Here is a 24,854-nt window from a genome sequence, read left to right on the forward strand (position 1 = left end):
GCAAAGTGCTGCTGCTGAGGAGCAAGTGGCCAGCAGCAAGCCTGGAACTTCCTAGCCCCTGGAGACCCCACCTGGTCTTCCAGAACTTCCAGGTGGGAAGGGAAGGCACGGCTCCTGTGTTTCTCATCCCCCAGTTCACATAACAGCTACTGAACTGCCAGCTACGCTCCAGCGTGGCAAAGACCGAGGAACCAGCCTCTGATTTCCTTTAGCAGCCCGTGCTGCTCCACAGTGGGGTTGTGAGGAGCCGGGACAACTGGGATAAGAGCAGGAGCCTCCAGCAGGTGGGCACGGCTGCGCTGGGAAGGCATCCCTGCTGTGGTGTCACAGCGTGGATGGGAACAGCCTGTCGATGTCATTCTGCTGCCGCCAGGACAAAGGGCGGACAAAAGGTGATGAAAGCAGGAGCAGGATTTTAGGGCCGTTGCAGCTAAGCCTGGCTGGCTGAGGGTTTTCTTGCAGTGCGTGGCACTCCTCTCTCCCAGCAGAGCTTCCCCCTGAGCCGCTTCATCTGAGGGGTGTCAGACAGGACAGGTGAGGAAGGGCTGGAAGTGCCCTCCTGTCTGCTTGGCATTCCTGCAGGGTGCCATCACTCACTAGCCAAGGATGTGGGTGGTTAGTAGCATCCTCTGTGCAACATCCCACTCCCCTGGGAGCTGCAGGTAGGGTCTGCCCTTGCAACGCAAGTCTCTGTCGGCAAATAAAATGATATTCCAAGTGCTGTGAAAGCGTCATGAAGGACAGGGGATGAGTTCCATTGGCTCCATCCATTTTTGTCACCCTTCCCTCCCACAACTAATGGCCGTTTTGCTGTTGTCATTACCAACAGCAGGATGCAGGTTCAAGGTCCTGCTGTTGTGGAAGCTGCTGTCCCGGGCATCCCTCCTCTCTGTAAACCTGGCATCTCCTTTCCCTTGGGCAGCTTCCCAGTGGTTTCCAGCTGCAAGGTTGCTAGGAGAGAAGTAAACTTGGATAATAAACATGCCTCAGAGAAAAGGGCACGATTTCAGCTGCCTTTCAAAGGAAAGGGTCAGGACTCATGCCCATGCGTGAATAGTCGGAAGGAAGGTGGGTGCAGGGGCTTGTGTGGGGGAAATCTTCTGTAGGCTCCCTTTTTTCCTGAGGAAGCCAAAGCAAGGCTTACCAGCGCAAAGGGAAAATCCCCTGGCTTGGCTCTGTGCTGGTTCTTTATCAGAAAGGCATTATCTGGCTAATTAGTTCTGCCTGTGAGTACAAATGTCTTTGGCTCTTTCATGCAAGTGAGCCTGGAAGGAGAGGTTTGCTGAAGCATCCCTGTGTTGCTCCCGCATTATGCACAGGTACAACTCCGCCAGGAAGCCTTGTCCTGCCAGCTCGCGCTGGGATTGCCGTCAGCCTTCGCCGCCGTCTGCTCTTGCCTCTGCTCTTGTGATAATTAAGTGGCTGTGGCCCGTTGCGCGCTGAAATTTGCTCTTCATCCTCTGTTTGCGTTTGAAAGCGCGGTGGGACGGGTCCTCTCTCCTGATCCAGCCCTGCTGGTGTAGCAGCAGATACTGGTGCTTTGAAGCCGTTCCAGGCATATCCCGGTGCTCCTGGCACAGCAGGAGGGGTGGTTTACAGCCACCTTGCCTGCCATACACTAGCTGCCACCCATCGCCCCGTCACCCCTTGTAGCATCCTTCAAGGAGTTCGGGTGCCAGCAGCAGCTCTTGTTCCCTCTGTTTCTGTCCCCCAAGAGCTTTTCTTGTCTCTGCTATTGCTCCATTCCAAACCTTGCTGCTGCCTCCAGCCCCTGCCCAGAGCCAGCACGTTGCATCTCTTTCTTCTTCTAAAGCTCCTTGCCATGAGGCAGGGAGGACTCAAGGTGGGATGGGAGCAAGAGGAGCCTTCTCCTCCCGGGCTGGCGATGGTTGAAAGAGAAATAGGTGTGCTGTGTACCAATTCCTTTGATTATTTTTTTTTTTTCCCCTCTTTAAATTTTCATTATATATATAGAAAAAAAGCAGGCAGTGTAGGAAGTCCTCCAGGCTTGGTCCTGGCCATCCTTGGAGGTGGTTGTGCACATCTTGGATCCTCTTTCAGCAGACCAGGAATCATTTGGCTGGCTGTACTGGACGCAGCACTGTGCTAAGCAAAAGATAAGCACTTCTGCGTCTCTCTCAACATTGTTGTTTCCAACAGTTGGCTGGGGAGCTGTCAGGCAGGATTGAGAACTACAGTGTCTCATCTCAATTACACGGGTGCAAATCCAGAGGATTTCACTGGATCAGTACCAAAAATAACAATCTTGTCAACGAGCCGTGAACCTGGCTGTAGCGGGAGCACTGGCGGGAGGTGGGGATCCTGGGGTGTGTGGTGGCATTGCCTCCAGGAAAAACAGCCCGGGAAGGAGCTTGCTGAAATGTTTTTGGTGACCTGTTCCTGGTGTATGTATTAAAAACAGGTAGCGTGCAGAGAGCCGGCCTCCACGGTATTAATGCAAAATTCCTTGGCATTTGACTGTGTCCTGCAGGAGTCCTTGGTTAATTATATGTCACAGGGGTGACTCCAGCATGAATTACAGATTTGGATGCTTAATGAATAGGAGTAACTACCTATTCTAGGGGAAGGAGCCAGTGACCATCCCATCTCCTGGGAGCATAGACTATTTTTCTAAGCAAATTGTCCCGTGAGCTGGTTTCTTATGAAGTATTTATCTGTTGGGCCACTCAGGGCTGTTTGAGTGACCCTCAAAGGGTTATTAATGCACCGAGCAGATGGAGGCGCAGAGACAGTTTATTAAATTCAGCTTGCCTTTTGCCACTGTGCTAATGCCAATTGCATGGCAGAAAAAATAACCCTGACCCCCTCAGCTGCCTGGGTTCGCAGCGGTCCCAGCGTGCCACCAGGTATGAGAAGGGAGGGAAGCCACCAGTAAAATCCTGCTTCCCTCCCTGCACCTTCGCCGTGCTCCTGCACGGGGCTGGCCTCCCCGTTCCTGATGGTGCAGGGACAGGTGTTCAGCAGCTTGCTCATGGTCTTGGGCATGGTGCTGGGTCACACTGTGGGTGCTCTCTATTGCTCTGGCAGCGTGGAAGAGGTTTATGGGGCAAAAATAGTCTCAGGGAATACAAAAAGCCTCCCTGGGTGGCGCAGAGCTGGTGGAAGGGCTGTGTCCTCACCCTGTTCCAGGTCTGCGGTGTCAGCTGCGAGGGTGTTAGCTGTACGCCTGTGAGATCCCAACTTTTTTGCTTCCTAGAGCCTCTGGCAAAGCAAAACGTAAGGTGGAGCAGCCTTGAAGTGGCTCTGACTCGTGGCATGCCGCAGCAGCAGGTACATGAAGGTCAGCTAGAGGAACCCCCCTCTTCCCTCAAGCTCTTGCCCCAAATGCGGAACTTGGGCTCCTTTTTCTTTGTCTCATTTAAAATAAATCGAACCCATTTATTTTTTTCCTGGGAAAAGAGGAATGAAACAGATGGTTAGCGGTGCTTTTAGCAAAGCCTGTATCAACGTGTATCTCTGCTGTGGCTACCACTGACCAGGAGACTTCTTCCCTAGGTTGAGGAGCAGCCCTGAGCCAGCCCCTGATGCCCAGCATACTCTCAGGTCACAGCAATGAGCACTTTGGCTCTTGTTCAGTTTTAACACTGCTTTTTCTTCTCCTTTCAGGCTATGAAAGTCCTCTCCAAAAAGAAGCTCTTGAAGCAGTATGGATTTCCACGTGGGTATCTCACGTTTAGAGGTCTGCCCGTTGTCCTCGGTCAGGCAAATATCTCTGTAGAAACGTTGTCTGCAAGGGCTGCAGAACTTGGCCTCATTTGTAAGCTGCCCAAGTAGCTGGGGGCTGGTTAAAATGCAGCGGATAGTGAAAGGGTGGGCACAACCGCAGGGAACTCCAATGAACTTGGTAATTAGGTTCCTGGCTTTGATTTTCTGAGTCTCTTTGAAGTGCTGACCCTTCCGTGTTTACCATCTGTGAAGCCTAATTAAGTGCTGGAAGTTAGGCAAGGTGGACCCCCTCCTCCCAGGGGCTCTTCTACCCCCTCAGGTAGCACCTGGCCCCAGTGGCTGGGCCACTGGGCTGGGAGGAGCTGGTCTGAATGGGGCTTGGAAATCTCAGTTCACCAGCACCTGGTACGCAGGAGTGAGCAGCCATTGCCCCCTCTGCAGATACCTCCAGCTGTTCGGGAAGATCTCATTACCTTGTTACCGTGCTTGCAGGTCGTCCTCCTCCCAGAGGGTCGAAAGCATCCTCCGGAGAGCAGCCAAAGCCCATGGCACCGCTGGACAGGGTCTATCAGGAAATAGCCATCTTAAAGAAACTGGACCATGTCAACATTGTTAAGCTGATAGAGGTGAGCCGCTTCGTCCACCCCGAGCTAGACTGAAACAAGTTGGATTTGTATTGCAGCAAGAGGCTCTTTCTTCAGCCACCCCTATTTCAGCCAAAATTGTTTTAAAGTAGTTAAGAAATGTAGAAATTTAGGCTGGTGAATCCAAGCAAGATCGTACTGATTACGTGTGACAAAGTGACATGCTTACCCTAGGCTTTGGGCTGGTGCCCAGGAGAAGGCGGCTAGCTGTGCCGATGGAAACAGCAACAAGCTTTGAGCAGTGAAACATGCGTAGACAAACCTGGGAAGGTGCACTAGTGCAAGACTTCAGTGCCGTTCTCATTGTTGCCTGAGGTCAGATTAGGACATGCAGTACCTTTATTAGTAAGCTGTTTCTCCAAACACAGGCAGAAGCCCAGATTTTCCTGGAGACAGGAAAATCCGTGCCCTTCAAAGCCCCTCTCTCTGGGAACCTTGAAGTATTAGCCTAAGTCATCCTCAATGCTTTGCTGCTCAGCACAGTGTACAGGGAGCAGTAAAATATTACTTGATTTAAAATCTCTTTGTTTTCCTGCTGTTTTTTCTCCTTTCCCCTTTTCTCTCTGTTATCCATTACAGGTCCTTGACGATCCTGCAGAGGACAACTTGTACATGGGTATGTGACTCGTATACACGAACAGAACCATCTGGGCTTAGACCTAGCGATGCAAGTAACATGTACCGGGGCTCGGGGTCGATGCCTGGAGGAAACGTGTCCCAGCTTCAGCAGACTTGTTTTTTTTCTGAAAAGTGAAACGCCTGTAGAGGCAGCTGGGATGGAAGGGCCTCTTGCAGTAGGGTAAGGCAACTGGGGGTCTTAGTACAGCTGTGCACATCTTGCCATGGGGACACTAAAAAGACACGATGGCGGCTCTGCCCTCCCCTGTGTGTGTGTCAGTGCTGGGGCCAGGAGAGAAGGGAAGGGTGAGGGATGGGTTCTCCTCTTCCTGGTGCGAGGTTGGTTTCTCCAGACTTATGTAGGCTGTGGATAGTGGTAGAGACTCTGGGAAGCAGCATCGTCTCAGGGTGTCCCCTCTGATGCCTATGGAGACACGGAGCAGCCTGCCGAGCCTCGGGAGCTCCTAAGGGAGCAGCGCTGCTGCCTTTGGCCTCTGAACCCAGACCCTGCCGCGGGGGGCTCGGGTGAGGGATTCCCACCCATTCCGTCTTCCTCTGCCCCCAGCCCTGGAGGTGCCAGCCACAGGCTGACCCCCAGTCAGGCAAAACCTGGAGGGACAGGCCAGGGAGGCACTGAAGTGCCCTCTGAGGTGGCCCAGAGGAGTGGGATGTGTGACCCTGTTACATCTGTTTCCCAGTCAGATAGGCTCCAAGGCTGCTTCTCATGAAATAATTATGGGATGCTTTTGAAGCTGCCTGTGCAAGGGGCCTCTGCTTAGCAAACAAAGCTATTTGCCTTTGAAAGGCCACTTTTTCCCTTTCTGCTGAAGCTGCAGGGGCATTCTGGCAGCATCGTAAAGCGGCAGCCCAGGCAGGGGCAGGTGTGGTGCCGAGGGTGGCTGGGGCTGATGTTTAAAGGCCTGAACCCCTGGGGATGGAGAGGAGGGGGAGAGGTGAGGGAGGAAGCTTTTTTGTTGAATGAAAATAAATGCATGAGGAAGTCAAAGCTGCAGAAAAGAAAAAGAAAAAAAACCCCAACCCAACAAAACCAAACCCAAGTTCTTGCTGTGGAACAAGATAAGGGTCCAGAAATGGCAGCGACAGCAGCAGGGCAAGTGGCACGTCTCCTGGTCCCACTGGGACCTTGGGGAGGGTGCACTGGGCAGCAAGCAGTGGCTGCATCCCGGTTGTCCATGCCCCATCACCTCTTTGCTGTGCCTGGGATCTCGTGAGCGGGTCTGGCAGAGTGACGCAGGCAAACCAAGCTTCTGCCTCTGCAGTTCCCTCGGCAGCAAGGGGATGCTGTAGGTGCTCAGGACTGAGCCTGTGGGTTTCCTCCTCCTGCTGCTGACCCAGCTGATGATGAACTGCACCTTTCTCCTTTGAAAAATGCCCCCGCTACAAAGCAAAACCAAAGAAAGTGGCGTTTGCTCTTTGCTAATCACTGCTGGGGTGAAGGACTGCTGTGAGCTCTGCTGCACACTCACGGGGAAGGAAGCAGGGGGTGGAAGGTGCCGATGGAAACCAAACGACCTGCAATGGCGCAGGGTGGTTGAGTAACGAAACACTGCCACAAACTGCAGCTTCTTCCGCCTGGAGAGCAAGGAGCGGCAGTGCAGGCTGGCTTGGCGCGTTGGTACCTTCAGCTGGTCTAGCAGCACAGCTGTAAGCAGGGCTGCTGGTGCTCTGGGGAGGGCGATCTGCTTGCATTTCTTGGGGGGTGCAAGAAGTCCCTTAGCAGTTCATGAGGAAAGAGCTCTCCCGCTAGACAGAGGCAGATCCTTCTCCTGTTTGCAGACCAGGTCAGGCAGGACCAGAAAAACACATTGCCACTAACCCCCTAATCAGACACAAAACCTCCTGTACTTTACAAACCTCAACTCACACCAAGAAATCCGCTCCAATTGCTCCTGCCCGGGAGCGTTTACCTCTGACAGCCGTGTAGCTACGTTGCTGATTGACACAGCAGAAATGGAGCAGTGTGTTCTTACAGCATCTCGCTCGCTATCAGCCATTTAGCAGAAATATCCTGCCAAACACCCTCCCTGAAGGTACTGAATAAGATGGGTCTCAAAGCAGCAAGGGCTGAACACCGGGAGCAGCAGAAATACGGTTGATAAATAAGCACCCGCTGCCTCTCTGCGTGGAGCTGGCGGGAGGTAGGGATATTTGTCTTGGAAGAAATGAATATTTTCATTTTGCATCCTCTAGTGTCCTTGTCATGGGTGAGGGAAGAGAAGCGAGTGGAGATAAATTGATTTTGCAGGTGTGGGAATATATGTGGGTTTGTAGGTGCTACAAAATTGATAAGCCCGGTCCCCTTTTCTGATTCATTTATGGTGTGATTTCCTTTTCTTGCAGTGTTTGACCTCCTGAGGAAAGGGTAAGTAGCCCTCCTGGGATCCCTTGTGTTGAAAATTTGTGTGTTCATCATCGGCTTCCTAGGTGAAATGGAGGGTTGATGTGTACAGTGGGGCAAGCGCGGAGGCAGCAGCATCCAGCGCTGGTACAGCCCAGAATGATGTGGTGAATAGTGATGGGCCGGGAGGGCACATCTGGGTGCCAGGCTGTGATCCAGAAAACAAACTTGGTGCCAATTCCCCATCACATGCCTGGAAGAAAAGGTTTTGGTAGCATTACCCTGCTGGGGTGACAGCTCTGGCAGAAGGGGTGCGGGGTTGCATCAGTGTTCGCTTGCCACCCGCTGCCTTGTTTTGCCCCTAGCGCTAACATATCGTGGGAGGCTGGTTTGTTGGCACATTTTTCTGTAGCAGGAGAAGTGATGAGGTGGTGGGAGAATCCTCAGTGCTTTTTGCTACACCTGTGCTGATTCTGCACCTCTGCGGAGTCACAGCGCGGCCAGGAGACCTGTGCCCAGGATGGGGGAGATTCCCAAAGGGCTTATTTATCTCTCTGGCCGCACCAGCAAGCCTCTTGCAGGCTGCCAGCTCCAACAGGTTGGTGAGAGGCTCCCCAGTCTCCCTGGTGACCAGGCTGATGACTATCCTGTAGGAGAGGGGGAGGGAAAAATAAAACCCACCCTCTTGTCATCAGCTGTGGCCAGGGAACATGCAGCGCAGCCTGCCTGCCTCTAGCAGGAGGCAATTAGACTCCATTAGTGGCTCTGTCAGTCCTGCCGGCTGGTTTCAGCCGCAGAGAGATGTGCCTGAAGAGGGAGGCAGAAAAAATGCAAACGGGAGCTGAAGGTCATCAATCAAGTGGGCAGCAAGGGAGAAGTGTTGCAGGAAGGCTTTGCTGCTGGGTGCTGAGGCCACAGAGCCTGGCTTTGGCAAAGGGCTGTTCCCCGCCAGGGTTTGGCTTGCAAGGACAGTGCCTTGGGAACGATCATTGAAATCCAGCTCAAGTCAGTGGGCGTATGTCCAAATGCAAGGTCAAGCTGCTGAGCACAAGCAGGATTAACCCCCAGCGCAGTGAAGTCCTTGGCTCCTGCCATTCATCCGCTGGGGAACAGGAGGTGCTGAGTGGCTCCTGCATCCTCTTTGCCCTCAGCTTTCAGCAGGCACAGGCAGAAGAGGAGCTTTTAGAGGAGACTGCATCTCTCAGCAATGCCGGCATACAAAAGAAAGGAGAGGACAAGCCGACCAGGTAACCTTGGCTGTTCACAGCTGAATGGCTGAGTGCCAGTGGTGGCTGAACCCTGAACAGTTAAAGAGGTTTTCGAGCAGTTTAGCACAATGCACTGGAAATATGCCCACTCAACCTTTAAGCCACTGGTTCATCTCTAGATTCTGCGTTGGTTTAGACAAGCTGCACGCTGATGTTGCTTCAGGACTGAGCCCCAGCAGGCATGATGTCCAGTGCACAGCAATGGGCACTCTGTCCCTGCTGCTGCTGGGCACCTGCTGGTGATGCTGGTGTTCGCAGCCATGAGCAGCTTTAGCAAGAAACTGAAGGCCAAACCCAGTTTGGTTCTTTCTCTGTATTTTTTCCCATTAGGGCTCTCAGCGTTTGCCTGATTTTGTGCAGACAGAAGCAGTTAATCATGGTGATGAGGGGTGGCTCACGCTGGCTCAGGGACTGCGCAAAGCCACCTGTCAGTGCTAGCCAAGCTCACTGACCTCAGCGTCACCGCGTCCAGAAAGGATGGCTGTGCCTCCCTCCTGTGTCACAGCACCCAGGACCTCTCGGGAGCCTGGCCCTCACGCTGGGGATGTGGTGATGGAGAACATGAAACTCCTCCAGCAAGGAGCGTTGCTGCCATTCTGCAAGGTGCTGAGTCCCTCTCCTTCTTCCTTACAGCCCTGTCATGGAGGTACCGAGTGACCAGCCCTTCAGTGAGGAGCAGGCTCGGCTCTACTTCCGAGACATCGTCTTGGGCATCGAGTACTGTGAGTACCCCCAGCACTGGCATGCGTTGGCCTCCTGCTTAGCTGGGGAGAAGCCTCTCGGCTCTGGTGGGCTGTCAGCTGAGCCAGCAGGTCCCCCCTCATGGCACGGGGTGGGCTTTGCAGGTGGCGGGGGCCCCACTGGGCTTAGCTGTAACCAGGCAGTGTCACAGATGCTGGGAGCAGGTGTTCCTCAGAAAGGATGTTAGGAAAACAGCAGCTTCCCTTTTCTCTTCCACTTGCTTCTTGCCGAGGAGCGTCCCTGAAGGCAATAGCAGAGCCAGCAAGTGGGTGTTTGCAGTGACACGAGCGGTCGGCTCCAACTGGGACAAATCCCTGTCTCTAGCTTAGCAGGGCCAGCGCCAGCTGTGGGGAGAGCTGGGGAGCAGCACAGGGAGGGTGCCCGTCCTCCGCACCCTCTGCGCTGTCACGGGTGACTCCTCGTGGCTCAGGGCTCCAGTGTGTTCCCAGGCTCTGGCCGGAGACTGCAGCAGTGGGGTTCCTCTTCTTCGTAGCCCATTTGATCATTGTCGCCTTATTCTGGTAAGTCTTCTGCCACAACTGAGGCCAGATGCTTTGCTGAGCACCTGCCCTGACGAGCACAAGGAAGCCCTGACGGGTCTGTAAATGATGGCAGGGAATTTTCTGGCCCCTCTGGAGTTGACGTGGTCCTGCTGGCATGACGGGTAGAAGAAGAGGAGGGGTCCCTGAACCGAAGCCACAGGGTAGAGCGGTCTGTGTGCTGGTATGTTGTGAGCGTGAGCCCTGTGGAGCATCGAGGACTGGGTGCCGTTTGCCCTGGTGGACCCTTAGCAGAGCTGGTGTGTCCATGTAAGCTTCTGCTCTCGGCAGCGAGGGATGTCTGGCCGTCAGGTGGTGCATTTTGCTCACTGCTGATCTGCAGTCCTTGTGCTGCTGGCTTTGTGGCTGGGATTCTCTTCTGACCCGTGCCAGCAGGTTGTCCTCCTGGTAGAGAGTAATCAAATTCTGCTGTCCTCCTGGTAGACAGCCTTCCCTAGAGTTTCGCCATCTCATCGTTGACTGCTGTCTCTGCACACTGATGCACTAAAGAATCGACCATGGCTGGGCAGCTGAATGTGAGGACGAAGAGTCAATAGAGCTCTTGCAGAGGGAACTCCTGCCTCACAGATCTGTTATCTCTATTTTCCAGAGAAGACAACAAACGTGTAGATAAGGTGATCCTGTTAGTACATTGTATTTTGATTACCAAACAGCTTTTGATTAGGTTCATTAACAGTAGCTCATAAGTCCCTTCGGTTGGGTGGCCTTTTGTGGATTAATAGCTAGACAATCAGGAAAGTAGGAATCCAGCTTTCGCAATGGAGCAAAGTCACAGGTGTGGTTAAACAGGAATCCATAATGCGGCCTGGATTGTTCAATATATTCCTAAATGATGTGAAAAAGGTAGAGTACAATAAGGGTGATGACATCTAGTTATTCAGGATAGTCATTGAGATGGGTGATGACATCTAGTTATTCAGGATAGTCGTTGTCAGAACCAACTGCGAAGACTGGCAGGAAGATGCTGTGATCGCAAGTGATGGCATGGTAAAATGGGAGATAAAAATCCACGTTGCTGACTGCAGGGTAATGCATGAGGGGGACAAACACTAAAAATCTGTACATCGTGATGGGCTCTCAATCAGCTGTTCTCACTCGAGCTTGGTTCTTAATAGTTCTCTTGAAAATGCCAGCCCACTGGTGATGTTCAACAAAACTAACAAGATTTGGGGAATTAGGGGGAATGAAACAGACAAGAAAACAGAAATCCAGTTATTTGGATCTGTAAGAGCTCCTAGGTACAGGCAAGGAGTACCTTGAATGTTTTGTGTGACTCGGCTCAGTCTGTCTTAGAAAGAGCCCTCTAGAGCTGGAAAAGGCCCGAGAAGGATGGTCAGGCTGGTCCTGGAACATCTTCTGTACAGAGATGGAACATCTTTTGTGCAGAGAGAAGACCAAAGCTCTTAAGATTTGAAAATTATCATGGGAAGGGGTGATATGACAGAGGCTTATAAAATCTCAGTGTCGGGGAAGTGATGAACAGGGAAGGAATCTGCTCTGTCTCTAGAAACACAAGAACTAAGGGGTTGCAAATAAAAATAATCAGGGAGCCAGTTTAAACCAGAAGGAATTACCCTTTCATGTAGCGTGTGAAATTCAGTGTTAAGGGAGCTAGGAGGTGCCGGAACCAAACAGGCTCCAAGCGAGGAGACGGATCTGTAGAAGAAAAGTCCATCAAGGACAACAAAATATGAGGACACGGGCAGAGTTTGCCATTGAGCTCCCCGAAGCAGGGAGCGTGGCTGCCAGGGGTGTCCCATCTTTCTGCTTGATGCTTTTCCCCAAGCTATTGCCCCTGGCAGGAGATGGGGTGCTGGGGCAGGTAGGTCTCTGGTTTGGCTTCTCTTCCATCCTTGCCTGTCCTTCAGCAGCTTGTCTGCATTGTCCTTGTGGTTGTGGCTGTGCTGAGCTGTCAGCAGAGGCAGCTGCGCTACGCCGGGTTCTCGGGACGGATCTAGGTTATCTGGGCATCTTGGGCTTGGCAACCTTCTATAAACCTGGCTGGCTTTGGCAGTGCCAACGCACGGGTTTGGTGGCAGATCCAAAGTCAGGGCGGCCAGGAGAGGGAGGGACGAGGATTGTCATCCCCAGTCAATGAGCAGTGCAAAGTGTGAAACGTCAGACGTGCAAGATGGAGCTGTGTCACCCTCCCTGCTCGCTCCAAGGTGAGATGTTTCCAGCTGTTTCAACCTTAGGAAATAAATACCTGCAGCTTTCACAAACTCGAGGGAATTGTTTCAAATGTGCTTACAAAAAGCCAAGGTGTAGGCACATCAAACTCAAAAGTAACGTTTCGTGCTGCTGTCATGCCACGTCTGCCTTAATTTTGCCCCTCTCTGGTGGCTCCTGCAAGCTCAGCAGCTCCTTGGAGCCAGAGCAAGCCCCTCGCTTCTATAAGGCTTTTGTTGAAGACTCATCTGGATTCAGCAGAGAACAAGTCTCTGAGCACACTGCTGAAGCAGAGGGAGGTGGTTTGCAGCACCCTGGTCCATCTCTGCATTGAATGCAGCATCACCTCATTTTTTGGCTAAAACCCGTCGCTGGGAATAAAATCTTTGCAAGTCTGTGACAGTCCAGAAGCTTCCAGGTAGTGCCCAAATCAGTCGGGTCACCCCCGGAAGTTGGTGGGAAATCCATACGTGAAGGGGAAGCTCAAGACTGTTTTTCAGTAGTTTGAAGGGCGAAGACTGCAGGTTTTTATTTTCTCATTAGCATTCATATTACAGCAGAATTTGTATGCCTCAGCTGGGAGGAGATCCCAGCTCTGCTGCGCTGGATGCTGCTGGCATAACAGTTCCTGCTCGGAGAAAACTTTGACTTTAGAAGATAGTAAAACATTAAAAAAAAAAATAGTAGTAAAATTTGGGTAGTCCTAGGCAGAGGGAGTGAAATTGGGCAATAAACTATAGGATGCCCAAGTATGCCCAGCAAGAGGAACAATAGGATGCTTTATTTTGGGGTATTGAGTAACCTCTTATTTTATTAGCAAATGAAAGTTAAAAATGGTCTTCTCGGAACTGCTGGGTAAATGCATGGCAATTATTATGTAATTAAAAGGAAAAGCGCACTGTTTGTGCATGCTGAAGGAAAAGTGTTGCCAGGCAATCTAGAGATTGCAAGGTAATTTTAATGTAAGCGTACATAATTGTTATGCAATTTGGGAGTCTCAATAACCATGCAGATGGTTGCAGCTCTCAGTCAGCACGGCAGCAAATGCAGCATTGCTGGGTAGGTTTTATTAAATTAGAAGTTGCAAACAATTCCTGTCAGAGCCTGCAAGGCATTAATCCAGGCCAGCGTACTGTCCTTGGTGCAAAGGGTCTGCAGTGACCGGGAAGGGCTGCAGGAGCCCAGCAGGTGGGACACGTGGGCTGGCCTCCTCGATTACCGGTGGGACACGCGGGCTGGCCTCGGTTACCAGTGGTGGCCTGTGGTCCATGGCCGCTGTGTGTCTGTCTGTAGGGACTGGACTTGACTGGTTATCCATGATGCGTGCCTGGGATGGGGACCTCCTGCAGGAGGGCTGGCTCTGGGGAGAAGCATTTGGAGGAAGGCAGGGCTCGGTGCGAGGAGAGCAGAAGGATCCTGTGCTGGGTGGGAAGCCTGCTTAGGCAGGGGGGGATGCCCTGGGGGCAGCTGAGAGCTCCCCATCCAGGCAGTGGCATGGTCAGCTGCTTCTGGCTGGGCTTCTGGGTTTCATACATTTAATACTGGGAAGTACGCACAGTCCCAACCTCATTCACTGAACGGTGAAGAAACGGAGGCAGGTTCAAGGTGTGAGAGCCGGGGAGGTCTGCACATGGTAGAGCATCCCTTCCTCTGGCCCCCGACCTGCTGGGAAAATATTTTGAGCTTAAGCGTGGTGGTATCACGGGTTCACATGTTCTGGGTTTGTGTGCCTGTCTCAGACCGGGGCTCTATTGTGCTGACTGTGTCAGGAGTTATTTACACACATGCAAACTTTAATTCCCGTCCTCATGAAATGGGCCCTATGAAGGAAAGTGTTTTTGCTCCCGCTGGCAAGATTTCCCCAGTACTGAGGGCATTGCACGTGTGCACCAGGGAGCCAGGCTGTTGTCTCCGTGCTCGAAGTACCGCTGGAGTGGTAATTTCAGAACGTGCTTAAGTACTTTGGATGGAAAAGTTCTGCTGGATTATTTGTGTCATTAACTAAAGCATGTGCTTAAGCGTCTCTGAACTGGGGATATGTGCAATTACCTCCCTTTCCACTTGTAACTTCCCTCTCATAGTGCTTATGCGGGGTTATTTAAGGTTCAGTCTTCCTTCTAGTAAGGCAAACGTTGCTTTCTCAGTGATGCTCAGCAGAAGTAGATGTGGTGGATAGCGAGGAGTCACCGAAGGACTTAGCTGCCGCAGGAGGAGTCAATCCTGGAAGCTGGGAGGTGACTGTGGTGATGCCCCAGGGTCAGCCCAGGGTGCCTGGCAGTGGGACCCACGAGCAGTGCCAGCCAGATGGGTGCCCAGCCGCTCACCCTGCACCCTGGGAGCAGTGGCCCAGACATTTCCTCAGCCAAAGGTTGTGTCTTTGTAGTTAACAGCCTGTGATACTGTTACATTCGTTTGTTCGTTTGCTTTTTGAAGTTGTGTGTAAATCCTCAATGTCTGCTACCCCTGCTCTTCCTAACTCTCTTCCCAACTCTCTCTCTCTTCCCTACTCCTGTTATGCTGTGGGAAGCAGTTCCCATTGGGGGTTCAGGTTGATCCTGCAGGTCTCGGGTGATGCCAGCAGTGACTCGGGAACAATCCTGCCCACTCTGCACCACCCCTGGTTTACAGACCTCTGTCACACCTTCGCAGGCAGCTTTCCGAGGCTGCAGAGTGCTTGTCTGTGCCAAGTGTCCTTTCACCCCTTCGACCATCTGTTAGAAAAAGTCCTGGAGCCCCCCAAGCCTTGTTAATTAGGGGCACAACTGTGTTTCAGAGTTGTTTTGTACAGTAAATGTGGCTGAAACGGCTGCAGGCATTAGCATATCCCTCCCTGCGACAAAGCCTACGAAGGACAAAGGTGGATGAAGGACTTTGCTGGGCAAAGGCAGATATTCTGCTGGTTTACTCCAGATATCCTGGATGGGGTGATACCCAAATACAGGTTTGACTTCTTAAAGGCAGTAAAATTTCCGTCTGGATCGACTCAGTGGTGACTCACGTTTAATAACTGCATGGTAAATGGGTTCAAGTGATGGTGAATTTGGTGTCATCCCAGTTTGTTTTGGCAGATGAACAGTGGAAACCAGTACCTCAAACTCCTCTCCAGTGGCAGGAGATGGACATGGGAGCCACAGGAGAGGTGGTGAAGGAGAAGTGCACTGCATCAAAAGACAGGAGGGATATGCCAGGCAGGTATCCCAGTCTGGTTTTAGGACTGGGACATTTAGTAAGAGCCTAAGAGTAAGAGTGAGCAGATGGGAGGTGTGTGTAAGCAGGTAGCCTGGCTGTGATGCTACCTGGGGCAGACGGCACGGAACGCGCACACAGGCTTGACCCAGGGGAAAACCCTGCTGACTTGCACAGTCCAGATGAAGCACAGCAGCTGCCCCTTCTGCTGTTGAGCTGCAAGCTCGGTATTTTATCTGGCTCAGGAGAAGCTGAAACAGTTGCTATCAGTGTGGCTGAAAGGAAGAAAAAACATGGTTTCCTGCATTCTCTGTAGAAAATGCCTAATTTCCCTCCTGTGACTGTGCCTAATGACACTAAGGGTGGCAGTTCTGGCCCCTCTGCAGAGCATGCTTGTCTCAGCTGAGCTATTGGGTTGAGGGGAGGGTCGTGACAAGTGGCTAAAGCTGTTGGGATGTCACCTTTCCAGCAGCAGGTCTCTGCAGGGCACCTGTAGGGATGCCTGCGATGCTCCAGAGCCCTGCGCGCTCAGCCTGGAGCAGTAACAAAGTACCTGATGTGCAGATCAAGGCTGGCTTTTCTGAGATAAGACTCAATCTACTTGATCATCAATATGTGAGTGTAGTTTCCATTATCTTAAAAGGAAAATCAAGCAAATATATCAACGTCTGAGTCAACACAGGCTTGTCTCTTCTGAAGGATATCTACTGCAATGTAAGCTGGGGTAGGTGCGGTGAAGCATCAGTGGTGTAGATGGGTTTGATGTGGTTTGGCTCTGCTCAGAGGTGAGTTCCTTGGACCTCATGTTGGTGTGGGCCAGCAGAGCTGGAACTCTACTGTTCCTAGCAAACTACTTGATCCACCTGTGCCTCCATTCCCATGTGGGAAACAGGGACCTGCTCCTCTGCTCCTGCCTCTTGCCTGCACAAGTTCCGAGCTCCTCGAAATGGAGCGTGTTGATGTGACACTGCAGCCACCACTGCTGAGTGCTGGGTGTTATAAGTGACACCACCAGGAGAAGAGGGACTGGCTTGCCTGGCTTGTGTTTTATCACATTCAGACAAGCTCTCTTCAGATGCTTAGAAAACCAAACAAAAAACCTTTCATGTAGCTACAAGTGTTGCTGATACTGATCGATGAGGACTTTTGTCTAAGAGAGAGTTAATGAGCTGGTGGAGCAGATCAGAGAGATGTGTTAGAGCCTCTGAAGGAAGATCAGGCACTTTGACTTTTGTTGTTTGAAGCAGTTCCACCAGTGCTTGTGCTCGGGGTTAGAAGCAGCCCATGGCACAGACTGTGCAGGTGGTTTGGGCAGCGCTCGCTGCACGTCCCTGCTCCTCACCTTCCCGGCACGTCCCTTGGCCGTTGACGTGTCACTGGCAGCAAGCTCTGCGTGTCCTCTGTGACCAGTGATACACGGTGTGCTCGTGTGGGTTGGAGCACAGCGGTAGAAGGGCAGCCTTTGGCCTCACCTTCCTCTTCTCCGTTGCTTCCTACCAGCAGCATCCCACCCCTACTGCTTCTGCCAGGAGCAGGCAGTCAGCTGGGCGCTGGAGATGGAGCCCGAACGGGAGCTGAACCCTTCCGAAGGGCTGTGTATCAGGATCCCCCTTTGTAAAACCCTCGCTTAAGCAACATACTCGAGTAGCAGAGGTTTGGTGGATGCAGCAAGAGAGCTGCAAAGTAGCGAAACAGAGCTGAGAAGATCAGAGCTGGGATCCTTGCCCCTGCTGCTACACCAAACCCTGCAAGGAGCTGAGCATGGGAGGAAAGGTGTTCCCCTTGCACTGCCCGCTACATCCCTGTCCTCCGGCTCTCAGCGGAGCATTGTGGGCAAGGACAGAGGTTTAAACATCCAGTTTGAGCTCTGGATGGTGGTGCAGCAGTTTCCTTGGGAGGGTGTTAAATCATTTCTTCGCTAGAGGGGGGATGTGAGAGTAATACTAAGCAGACTCTGCAGTAGCATCGTCTGGATTGCTTTTGCCCTTGAATGGGAATGGGATTCTGGTTTTAATCAAGGATAATTCAACATTGGCCTCAGTAAATAGCAGGATGTGTCAGCGCGTTGAGAAATTTTATATGTATAATTTTTAAATGAGCTTTTAGCAAGTTGGTACTAACCTGCTGGAGCTCAAAGGTTTCCAGAAGGGAATGCAGTGAAAAGCACCTTTTTTTAAAGGACCAAGCACTTCTGTGTCTGCTCCCTCTTGGTTTTCACTGGCTGTTCATCTAGTCAGACAGTTCCCAGGCGTTTGCTTCTGAATGAAAAGGAAAATTTGTTTAGCCTCTGAGTAGCCTGCGGCATCTAGAAATGAGGAGCATTTGTGAGATGAGTTGCATGTTCTGAAAAAAGCTGCCTTGTCCCACTGAAGGCACCCAAGGGACTGATGAGAAAGAAATGATGTGCTCAGTGGGGCTTTGCTGAGGAGCAGCAATGGAGCAGGGAGACAGGGTGGCAGGAGCCCTGCAGAGAGCACAGGCAGGGCTGGATGCAGCAGAGATCCTCCCCAAAACCTGCTCCTTTCTCCAGCCCCATCTACTGTACCACAGCTACTGGGGGGTCACCCCTGCCTGGACACTGCTCCAAGATATGAATGCTGCAGGATTTTTAAGGCACAGCACAGTTTAAAGCCATGATGCTCCGGGACCCTGTACCTCCCAGAGGGGCTGGGGTGCACTCCGGGCAACGTGCATGCGAACAGCAGCGATGATGCTTGGGGTGCTGACTTTCTGCAAGAGCTTCATTTTGTCATTGAAGTCATTTGGCTCTATTGCAAGCTCAGTTCTGCAGGGATGCTGACCCCCATTCAGAGGCACGTAAGCCTGTGCTTTCTTTTCATACCATTCCCACATCACCTGATGGCTTTTCATGGAGACGATGGTCAGTGGGTTGCCAAAGCAGGGTCCTAAATGGCCGTGTTTAGTGACCTGGAAGTACAAACCAGCTGCTCGTTCCCTGGACAGTCAGCACCCAGAGTGTTGGCAGGCACCGAGTACCACCAGAGGCTTGGAGGCACCAAGTGCCACCAGGCAGCTGTGACAGTCTCTTGGCATGAAAGACATGCTGTCTTATTGTCTAGGGCCAAGGATGAGAAACCATGTTTGTGCTGCGGATGGCGGGGAGAAGTGGGTGCAGGCTGCCTGAAACCGCCGATAGGATGCGGGTCATCCATGTGTGCCACCGGAGAGGTGTTCAGGGTCCATCCTGGGACAAGGTCTGCCCTAAAGACCAGCGGCACAGTCACAGGCAGCTTTTCAGGAATTTTCAGGAAGCTGCGGGTGCTTTTTTCTGCCCCTGTTGTGAAGGTGGAAAGCAGGAGGACAGGCAGCCCCAGCACGGCTCACCCCACATCCCTATTGCTCGGAGAAACTTGGGATGACCCTGATTTGGACATAAATACTCCAACTATTGTATCTGTGCTGCTAATACCAACTGAATTAAAATACATTGTGATGAAGAAACAGAACAAAACCCTGAAAAGCCAGATTTTCGAGGAGACCTTTTATTTTGGGTAGCTGTTCCATCTGGGCTCAAATTTGAACAGCCCAGTACAAGTTCATCCCAGCTGCTCTAGGCAGGGGGTGCAACATTACCTGCTAGAGGCTCTGTCTGAAACTGGGAAGGAGATAGTCCTTTCCCAGTTGTTGCTCACACCCTGAGCACTCTGAATCCTCCAATGAGGTTGTAACTCTGGACCACGTAGCATCAGCCTTCAGCAGGCTTTTCATAGGTGCCTGCTCTCCATGCCCAAAGTCAGGGCACAGCCCAGAGTTTTAGGAATGATTTCCCTTGTTTCTGAGCACCTCGGGGCTCTAGGGCTCCACTTAGTCCAACTTCACGTGTGCCTGCTCAAGCTTTCTAACACAAGCGGTGATGAAAACGTAATAAATGGGCCCTCAGCTGTCCTGCCTGCTTGGTTCACAGGGTGGCTGTGAGGTTTAGCAAACAAGTATTTTGTTAGCAAAGCTAATGTGCTTTGGGATCTTCGCCTAGATGCTCCAGAAATCCATGGGATTGATGCAAATATGCCTGAAATAGTTACCTTTCCACTGCAGTGACAGATGGGTCCCCTAAAACCGAATTTAACAGAGCGCTGCAGAATCAGACTTTCTTCTAAGGGCTCTGTAATAATTTACGTTGCCTTATTTTCACTATGAAGAGGTATCGATCCCTTCTTTGAATCCGGTCTGTCAGCACAGAAAGTGCAGAGGATCTTGGAGCCCAGGGGAATTGTTCCAGCAAGCTTTGAGAGCACAAACCTCTTCTCTGAGAGCACAGTCCTTTCCAGGGAAAAGCTACGCATGGCACTATTTTGTCAGGTTGCTGAAGCGGCTTCAGCGAAGTGCTCTGCTTTGGCCAGCTCAGCATCAATGTTAACAGGTACATTCCCATGGGAACGGGTGATTTTTAGCTGTTGATGTCACCCTTGCGTGTGGTGGTGGGGAGCTGGGAAGGGAGCACCGATGGGATGGTCCTTCCTAAGGCTGCGTGCATCCAGCAGCCGCGTCCCCGTGGCTGGGTGGTGTGGGTGGTGTGGGTCTGAGGGCAGGCTCGGCAGGGCTGATGTCTGCCTGCTTTGTGACTCTTTCTGGCATGGCACAAGTGAAAAACCCAACGCCTTGCCATGGCCGGTCTCTTTGAGGATGCAGAGTAGCTGGAAGTTCCCTCGAAGGCGCAGACTCAACTTAGGGGTCCCAGCTGCCCCATTAAGGGGAGGTCATGTTAACCCATTAAGGGTTGGTTTAAAATTCCCAAATGCTCATGGAGCAAGTTTAGGTGCAGCGATACAGATAGTGATTTCGCTTATGTTTTTTAAAGCACATTTGAGGGTTTGCTTCAGGTGTTACAAGTGTTTTTCCTTCTCTTCTGTGCCTGCCGCAGCCCTGCTCCTGTTGTTAGCGGTGGTGTCGCAACATGTCCTTAATCCCAAGGACAGGACGAGGGTTTTGTTTCTGGGACCTCTAGTCCTGGCTTCCAGAGACATTGAATAGCGATCCTAACAAAGGTGCCTTCCTGCCTGCTGCTCTTACATCTGGAGAGGGAAGAAACTTGCTCCCAGGTGCTTCAGGCTGATGAAATTAGAGGGTTAATTTGTGCTGGTGATTGTGTTTGATTGAGGCTGTCACCTGCTCCCCTTGGGTGGCTCAGTGAGTTGTGTGCTCCTTGGCGGTGTCCCTTCTGTACAGTTATTAGCAGTCTGGAGGGTGTTGTTAGTGACAGGCTTTATGCCTGCGATGCTCAGCCATCCCTCTGGAGTTCTGCAGGGATAACACCATCTTTTCCTTTGAGTGTTGTGCTGGAAATGTAGATCACGCTGGTTTAACAAGTATCTTTCCTGCAGGAGGCTGTCCCCGGGCTCCTTTCGGAGCGTGTGGCAGTGATGCTCGTGTCACTGCAGGCACATCCTGCCACTTGGCCAGTCAGCCTTCGGCCAGCCCTGCTGAAATCATTGTTCCCTGCCCTTCTCCCTGCAACGCCTTATCTGCAAATGGTCTGAACTTGCCGCAGAAGTTGGTAATTTGGAAAGTTTTTCTGAGCTTAGTCGTGTTGGTGTCCTGCAAATAAGCTTGCTTGCTGCAGCTCTCAAACAAGCCAGGTTTTTTTCTCTTGCCTACAAGAAGACTTGGCAATGATTTGGGGGGAATCTTTTATTCTTTCTGCAGCCCTGTGTTGTACTGAACTGCACCAGTGGTGAGGCACAGCGCAGGAGAGGATCGGGCTGTGCATTGTGAAACCTGTTTTGAATGGCTGTGCAGGGGAGTGCGCCCACAGCAGCTGGAAGACTGGGACCTTAGGAACTGTGTTTCTTCAGAGCACGAAAGGGATTTCAGGTTGCCTTCATCAGATTAGCAGCTCCACACCAAATCATTTCTGGTTAGACGGGAGCTCTTGCTGTTAGAATTTTTCCTTGTTCATTTACACCAGGTGGTGCTCAACGTGCTGTTCCTGTCCCCCATCCTTCTCCCTTCATGGCTGTTGCCTCTGCACAAGGCAGCTGGGTAGGGAGGAGGATTTGCAGACAGCAAGAAGCCTGTTGAGCCAGCTGGCACAAGGCTTTCATTGCTGTCACCCAAACAGCACGGCAAAGCAGCACGGCGCGTGGGCTGGGCACTGCTCCCAGCGCTGCCGGTCCTGACCTGGCCAGCCACTTCCCTCCACACCCATCTCCTTCCCATTCCGGTTTATGTTTTAAAGCAGGTGCCAGGTTTGCAGAAGCACCTGGTTGACATTGCATGGCATAGGCCTGGGATACGGGCTCGCTTCTGCAAGTGCAACCTGTGCTCCTCCGCCCTGCAGGCACTTGTGCTGATTCTCTCCTCTGAGCTGTTGAGGTCAGGCGATCACTGGCCCTCACGATCACGTCAAGCACGTGGATGTTCTGGTCTGGGAAACGCAGATGTGCATTGATCCAAGTGTTTGATGGCTTTGAGTTTTGCAAAGGATGTGGTTTTGATTTTTTTGGTTCAACAGTCATATTGCTGCTCTGTGTAACGGGTACCCTGCCCTGCTGGGTACCAGGCTGAGACGGGCGCTGAGCAAACACAGGGCATCTGGCAAACTGCCCGCGTTTTCACTCTACCTTCGTCAGATTGCGCAAAGGCAGGGCATGTGTTTTATGAAATAAAGAGTTATTTGACCAGGGAATTGGTTTGTGGTTTCGGTTTGGGTTGTTTTGTTTTCCCATATGGAAGAAATAATAAAAAGCCTGGAGTACCTGCTTGCCTAGTGTAACCCCCTCGGTTTTCACAGGCTTAGCTCCAGAGAGCTACTTGTATAGCCCACGTATATTTGGAGGGTGTATATTTTTTAGAGGCATTGGAAATTTTAGCCCTGTGGTATCAGGCATGAGAGCAGACACCTGCTTGATAGGCAGCTCATCATCTCCTGAAGGGAAACTTCACTCCCCCCCATCCCTTTTCTTTTTTTTTTTTTTTTTTCTTCCTATATTACCATAATGAAATGTCAGCTTGCCACCAGATTTGCTGCAGAGCAGATGTGTCCTCGTAATTGCTGTTGCTGCAGGGGTTTCGGTGTTTATCCTGACTGTCTGGCTGGGCTGTTGCAGCATTAACGGGCTCACATCGCAGCGTGGCCACGCAGTTGCTGTGCATCTGGAAGGAGATGGAAGCACCGGTGCTCTCCAGCAAGTTTTTGTCTGCTGGACCACCAGATCAGCTCTTTAATGTGCCAAGGACAGCATTCCCTGACAGTCCTTTAAATATCAGGAGAGGTCCTTTGAAGGAAAAGTGTCTGCAAGCGTGACTTCCCCTCCCCAGACACAGCCTGCTGGAAGGTTGGCTTGAAACGAGCAGAGCAGTGATGTGAAGTTTGTTCCTTCTTGGTCCTAAGACACAAACTGGGATGCTCCGTAGGGCAGGCTGCCGTTGGGGGCAACGTGTTGACCAGGTTTGTAAAGCAGGAAAGGGTTAGAGCAGCATTTTCTTCCACCCCATTGCCTATTTCCTGGGAGATGTGAAAAGTGCTCGTGGGGAGGTATAAAAACCAACATGCTCCGTTTGCAAGAAGGCAATGTGAAAATAGTGGTTGGGGCTGGGGGAGGAGGGAGGCTGGGGGGGTCCCTTCACCTGGGAAGGGCAGGAAAGACTTAGAGGATTTCCTCTCCTGTGCAGTGAAGTCTCTTGATTTTCTAAAGTTCTGCTTTTGGGGTCATTTTGTGTTCAGAAAGTTGGTTTTTTTGACTTTTACATTTGGTCTCCAAGTTTCTGAGACGTCAGCCACTTTCCTACAGCCTCCTGCTTCACTCGGTGGCCCAGAAATGGCCACACTGCTTCCCAGGTGGCTTGTAACGAGAGGGCTTTTGTCATCGCTGTTTTCAGTGCATCTCAGCCTCCAACCTCTTTGCAAGGATTTATTTTCATTTTTGATGTATGAGCTCTTCAGCCGGTGCCCGCAACTGGCCTTGTGGCGCCGGGTCAGAGCTGGAGTCTTTGCTGCAGCCCTGTGGAGTGACGGGTCATGCCCAGGAGGGTTCTGAAGGACCACAGCTCTGGGTGTGAGAGTGGCTGGAGTGGCTGGTGGCTTTGTGTGGTGGGGGGCTTGGGGTGATGCAAAGCCAGATGAGGTGGTTTCTCTATTTGTGGGCTCTGTTGTGAAGCATGGCTAGAAGGAGACTGCCTTTTTTTTTGGGGGGGGGGGGGGGGGGGGGGCTGGCACCAGCCAGCTGGTGATTGCTCCCTGGTCAGAAGCATCTTTTGAGTTGGGAACACCCACTGATTCCGAGCTGTTGGCTGGAGCTGGCACTCAGCTGCTAGTTACCTAAATCCCCCCTCTTGGATCTGTTTTGTTCTGCCCCTTTTGATTAGCTTTGTAGCTAATGCGAAATAAACCCATGAAAAATGAACCTTTTTATTTGGATCCTGTAAACTTTTAATACAGCGAGTTCCCTGACCCATCAGCTGGTCCGATGAGGCCAAGCAAACCTGCAGGATTTTCACAATTTTCTTCTCTAGCAGCTCTGCTCGGTGGGGCTGCTGCTGGGTTTGTGTCTGTTCTGTGCATAATTCCTGGGGACTGATGTGTTTCTGAGCATCGTGCTCTGGTGTACGTCCCAGTGAGGCGCTGCAGAGAAATGGTTATAGGAACTGGCACTTCGACTGTGCTATGCTGCATATCCAGCAGCAGCTTTAAGTGGGGTGCCTGAGCTTGTACCTTTGTTTTCATCCTCTTGGAAGGGTTTCCCCTGGCTGCCATGACAGACCATGCTCCTGGTTTTGTGTTTTTTTTTGTAGTGCACTACCAGAAGATCATTCACCGGGACATCAAGCCTTCCAACTTGCTCTTAGGAGATGACGGGCATGTCAAAATCGCTGATTTTGGAGTCAGCAATCAATTTGAAGGGAACGATGCCCAGCTTTCCAGCACGGCAGGGACACCAGCCTTCATGGCACCAGAGGCCATTTCAGACACTGGCAAAAGTTTCAGTGGAAAGGTAGGTCTTTGCTGATGGCTGATGCCTCCTGGGACCCCCAGCATGGCACAAAGGGCAGCACCACACCTGCATCCTTTGTATGTTGCCCACCCAGGGATTGCAGTGCAAATCAGGGTTGTTATTAAGTAAAACTGAAGCTCTGATTTTGTGTTCAGTCCAGGCAAAACCCTGGATGTTTTTGCAGGCAGACGGACTTTGCTGCAGATCCCTGGCCAGGCGGGAGCCGTGTTAGAGCCCTTCCTCTGCTCCAAGGGAAAGGAGGAATCTCTTATGGTTCCCTTCCAAAATAATTGAGGCACAGAGGGCTGCTGGGCACCAAGGTTGTATCCTGATCCCTTGGAAGTGAGTGGCGCTGCAGAGGGCTGTAATGCAGACATGGAGATAGGGTCTGATGGGCGTCGGGGGCGGGGGGGGGTCGGGTGGTGCCTGGAAGAATTTGAGATTCAGCTTTGAGTGGTGCAATCTCCTGCAAGAAGGGGCTGCTGGCTAGTCCCTGCACTCCACAGCAAGGACAAGGAAAGCAACATCTGGCCCAGCACGGTCCTCGTTCCCCAGGTGTGCTACAGATGCCTTTAGGAACCCAACTTCAGAGAGACTCTACGCAGTAAAATAGAAAACATTAAACGCGTACAAATAACGGTCTGTGAATCAGTGGGGAAATTCAGCTCATT

At 51.8% G+C, this 24,854-nt stretch overlaps 1 protein-coding gene across 3 annotated transcripts in view; it reads left to right on the forward strand.

Annotated features, from left to right (window-relative positions):
• CAMKK1 (calcium/calmodulin dependent protein kinase kinase 1) overlaps positions 1 to 24,854 on the forward strand; it is a 108,037-nt gene that overhangs the window by 58,681 nt on the left and 24,502 nt on the right. For all 3 annotated transcript variants that reach the window (XM_055726281.1, XM_027806291.2, XM_005439951.3), the window contains exons 5-10: positions 3,628 to 3,679; positions 4,180 to 4,313; positions 4,911 to 4,947; positions 7,311 to 7,332; positions 9,210 to 9,298; positions 23,984 to 24,183. In XM_055726281.1, coding sequence (XP_055582256.1) covers positions 3,628 to 3,679; positions 4,180 to 4,313; positions 4,911 to 4,947; positions 7,311 to 7,332; positions 9,210 to 9,298; positions 23,984 to 24,183 — 534 coding nt within the window. The remainder of the gene's footprint in view (positions 1 to 3,627; positions 3,680 to 4,179; positions 4,314 to 4,910; positions 4,948 to 7,310; positions 7,333 to 9,209; positions 9,299 to 23,983; positions 24,184 to 24,854) is intronic.

The sequence above is a fragment of the Falco cherrug genome, chromosome 1 (genome assembly GCF_023634085.1).
Source record: "Falco cherrug isolate bFalChe1 chromosome 1, bFalChe1.pri, whole genome shotgun sequence".
Taxonomy (NCBI): domain Eukaryota; kingdom Metazoa; phylum Chordata; class Aves; order Falconiformes; family Falconidae; genus Falco; species Falco cherrug.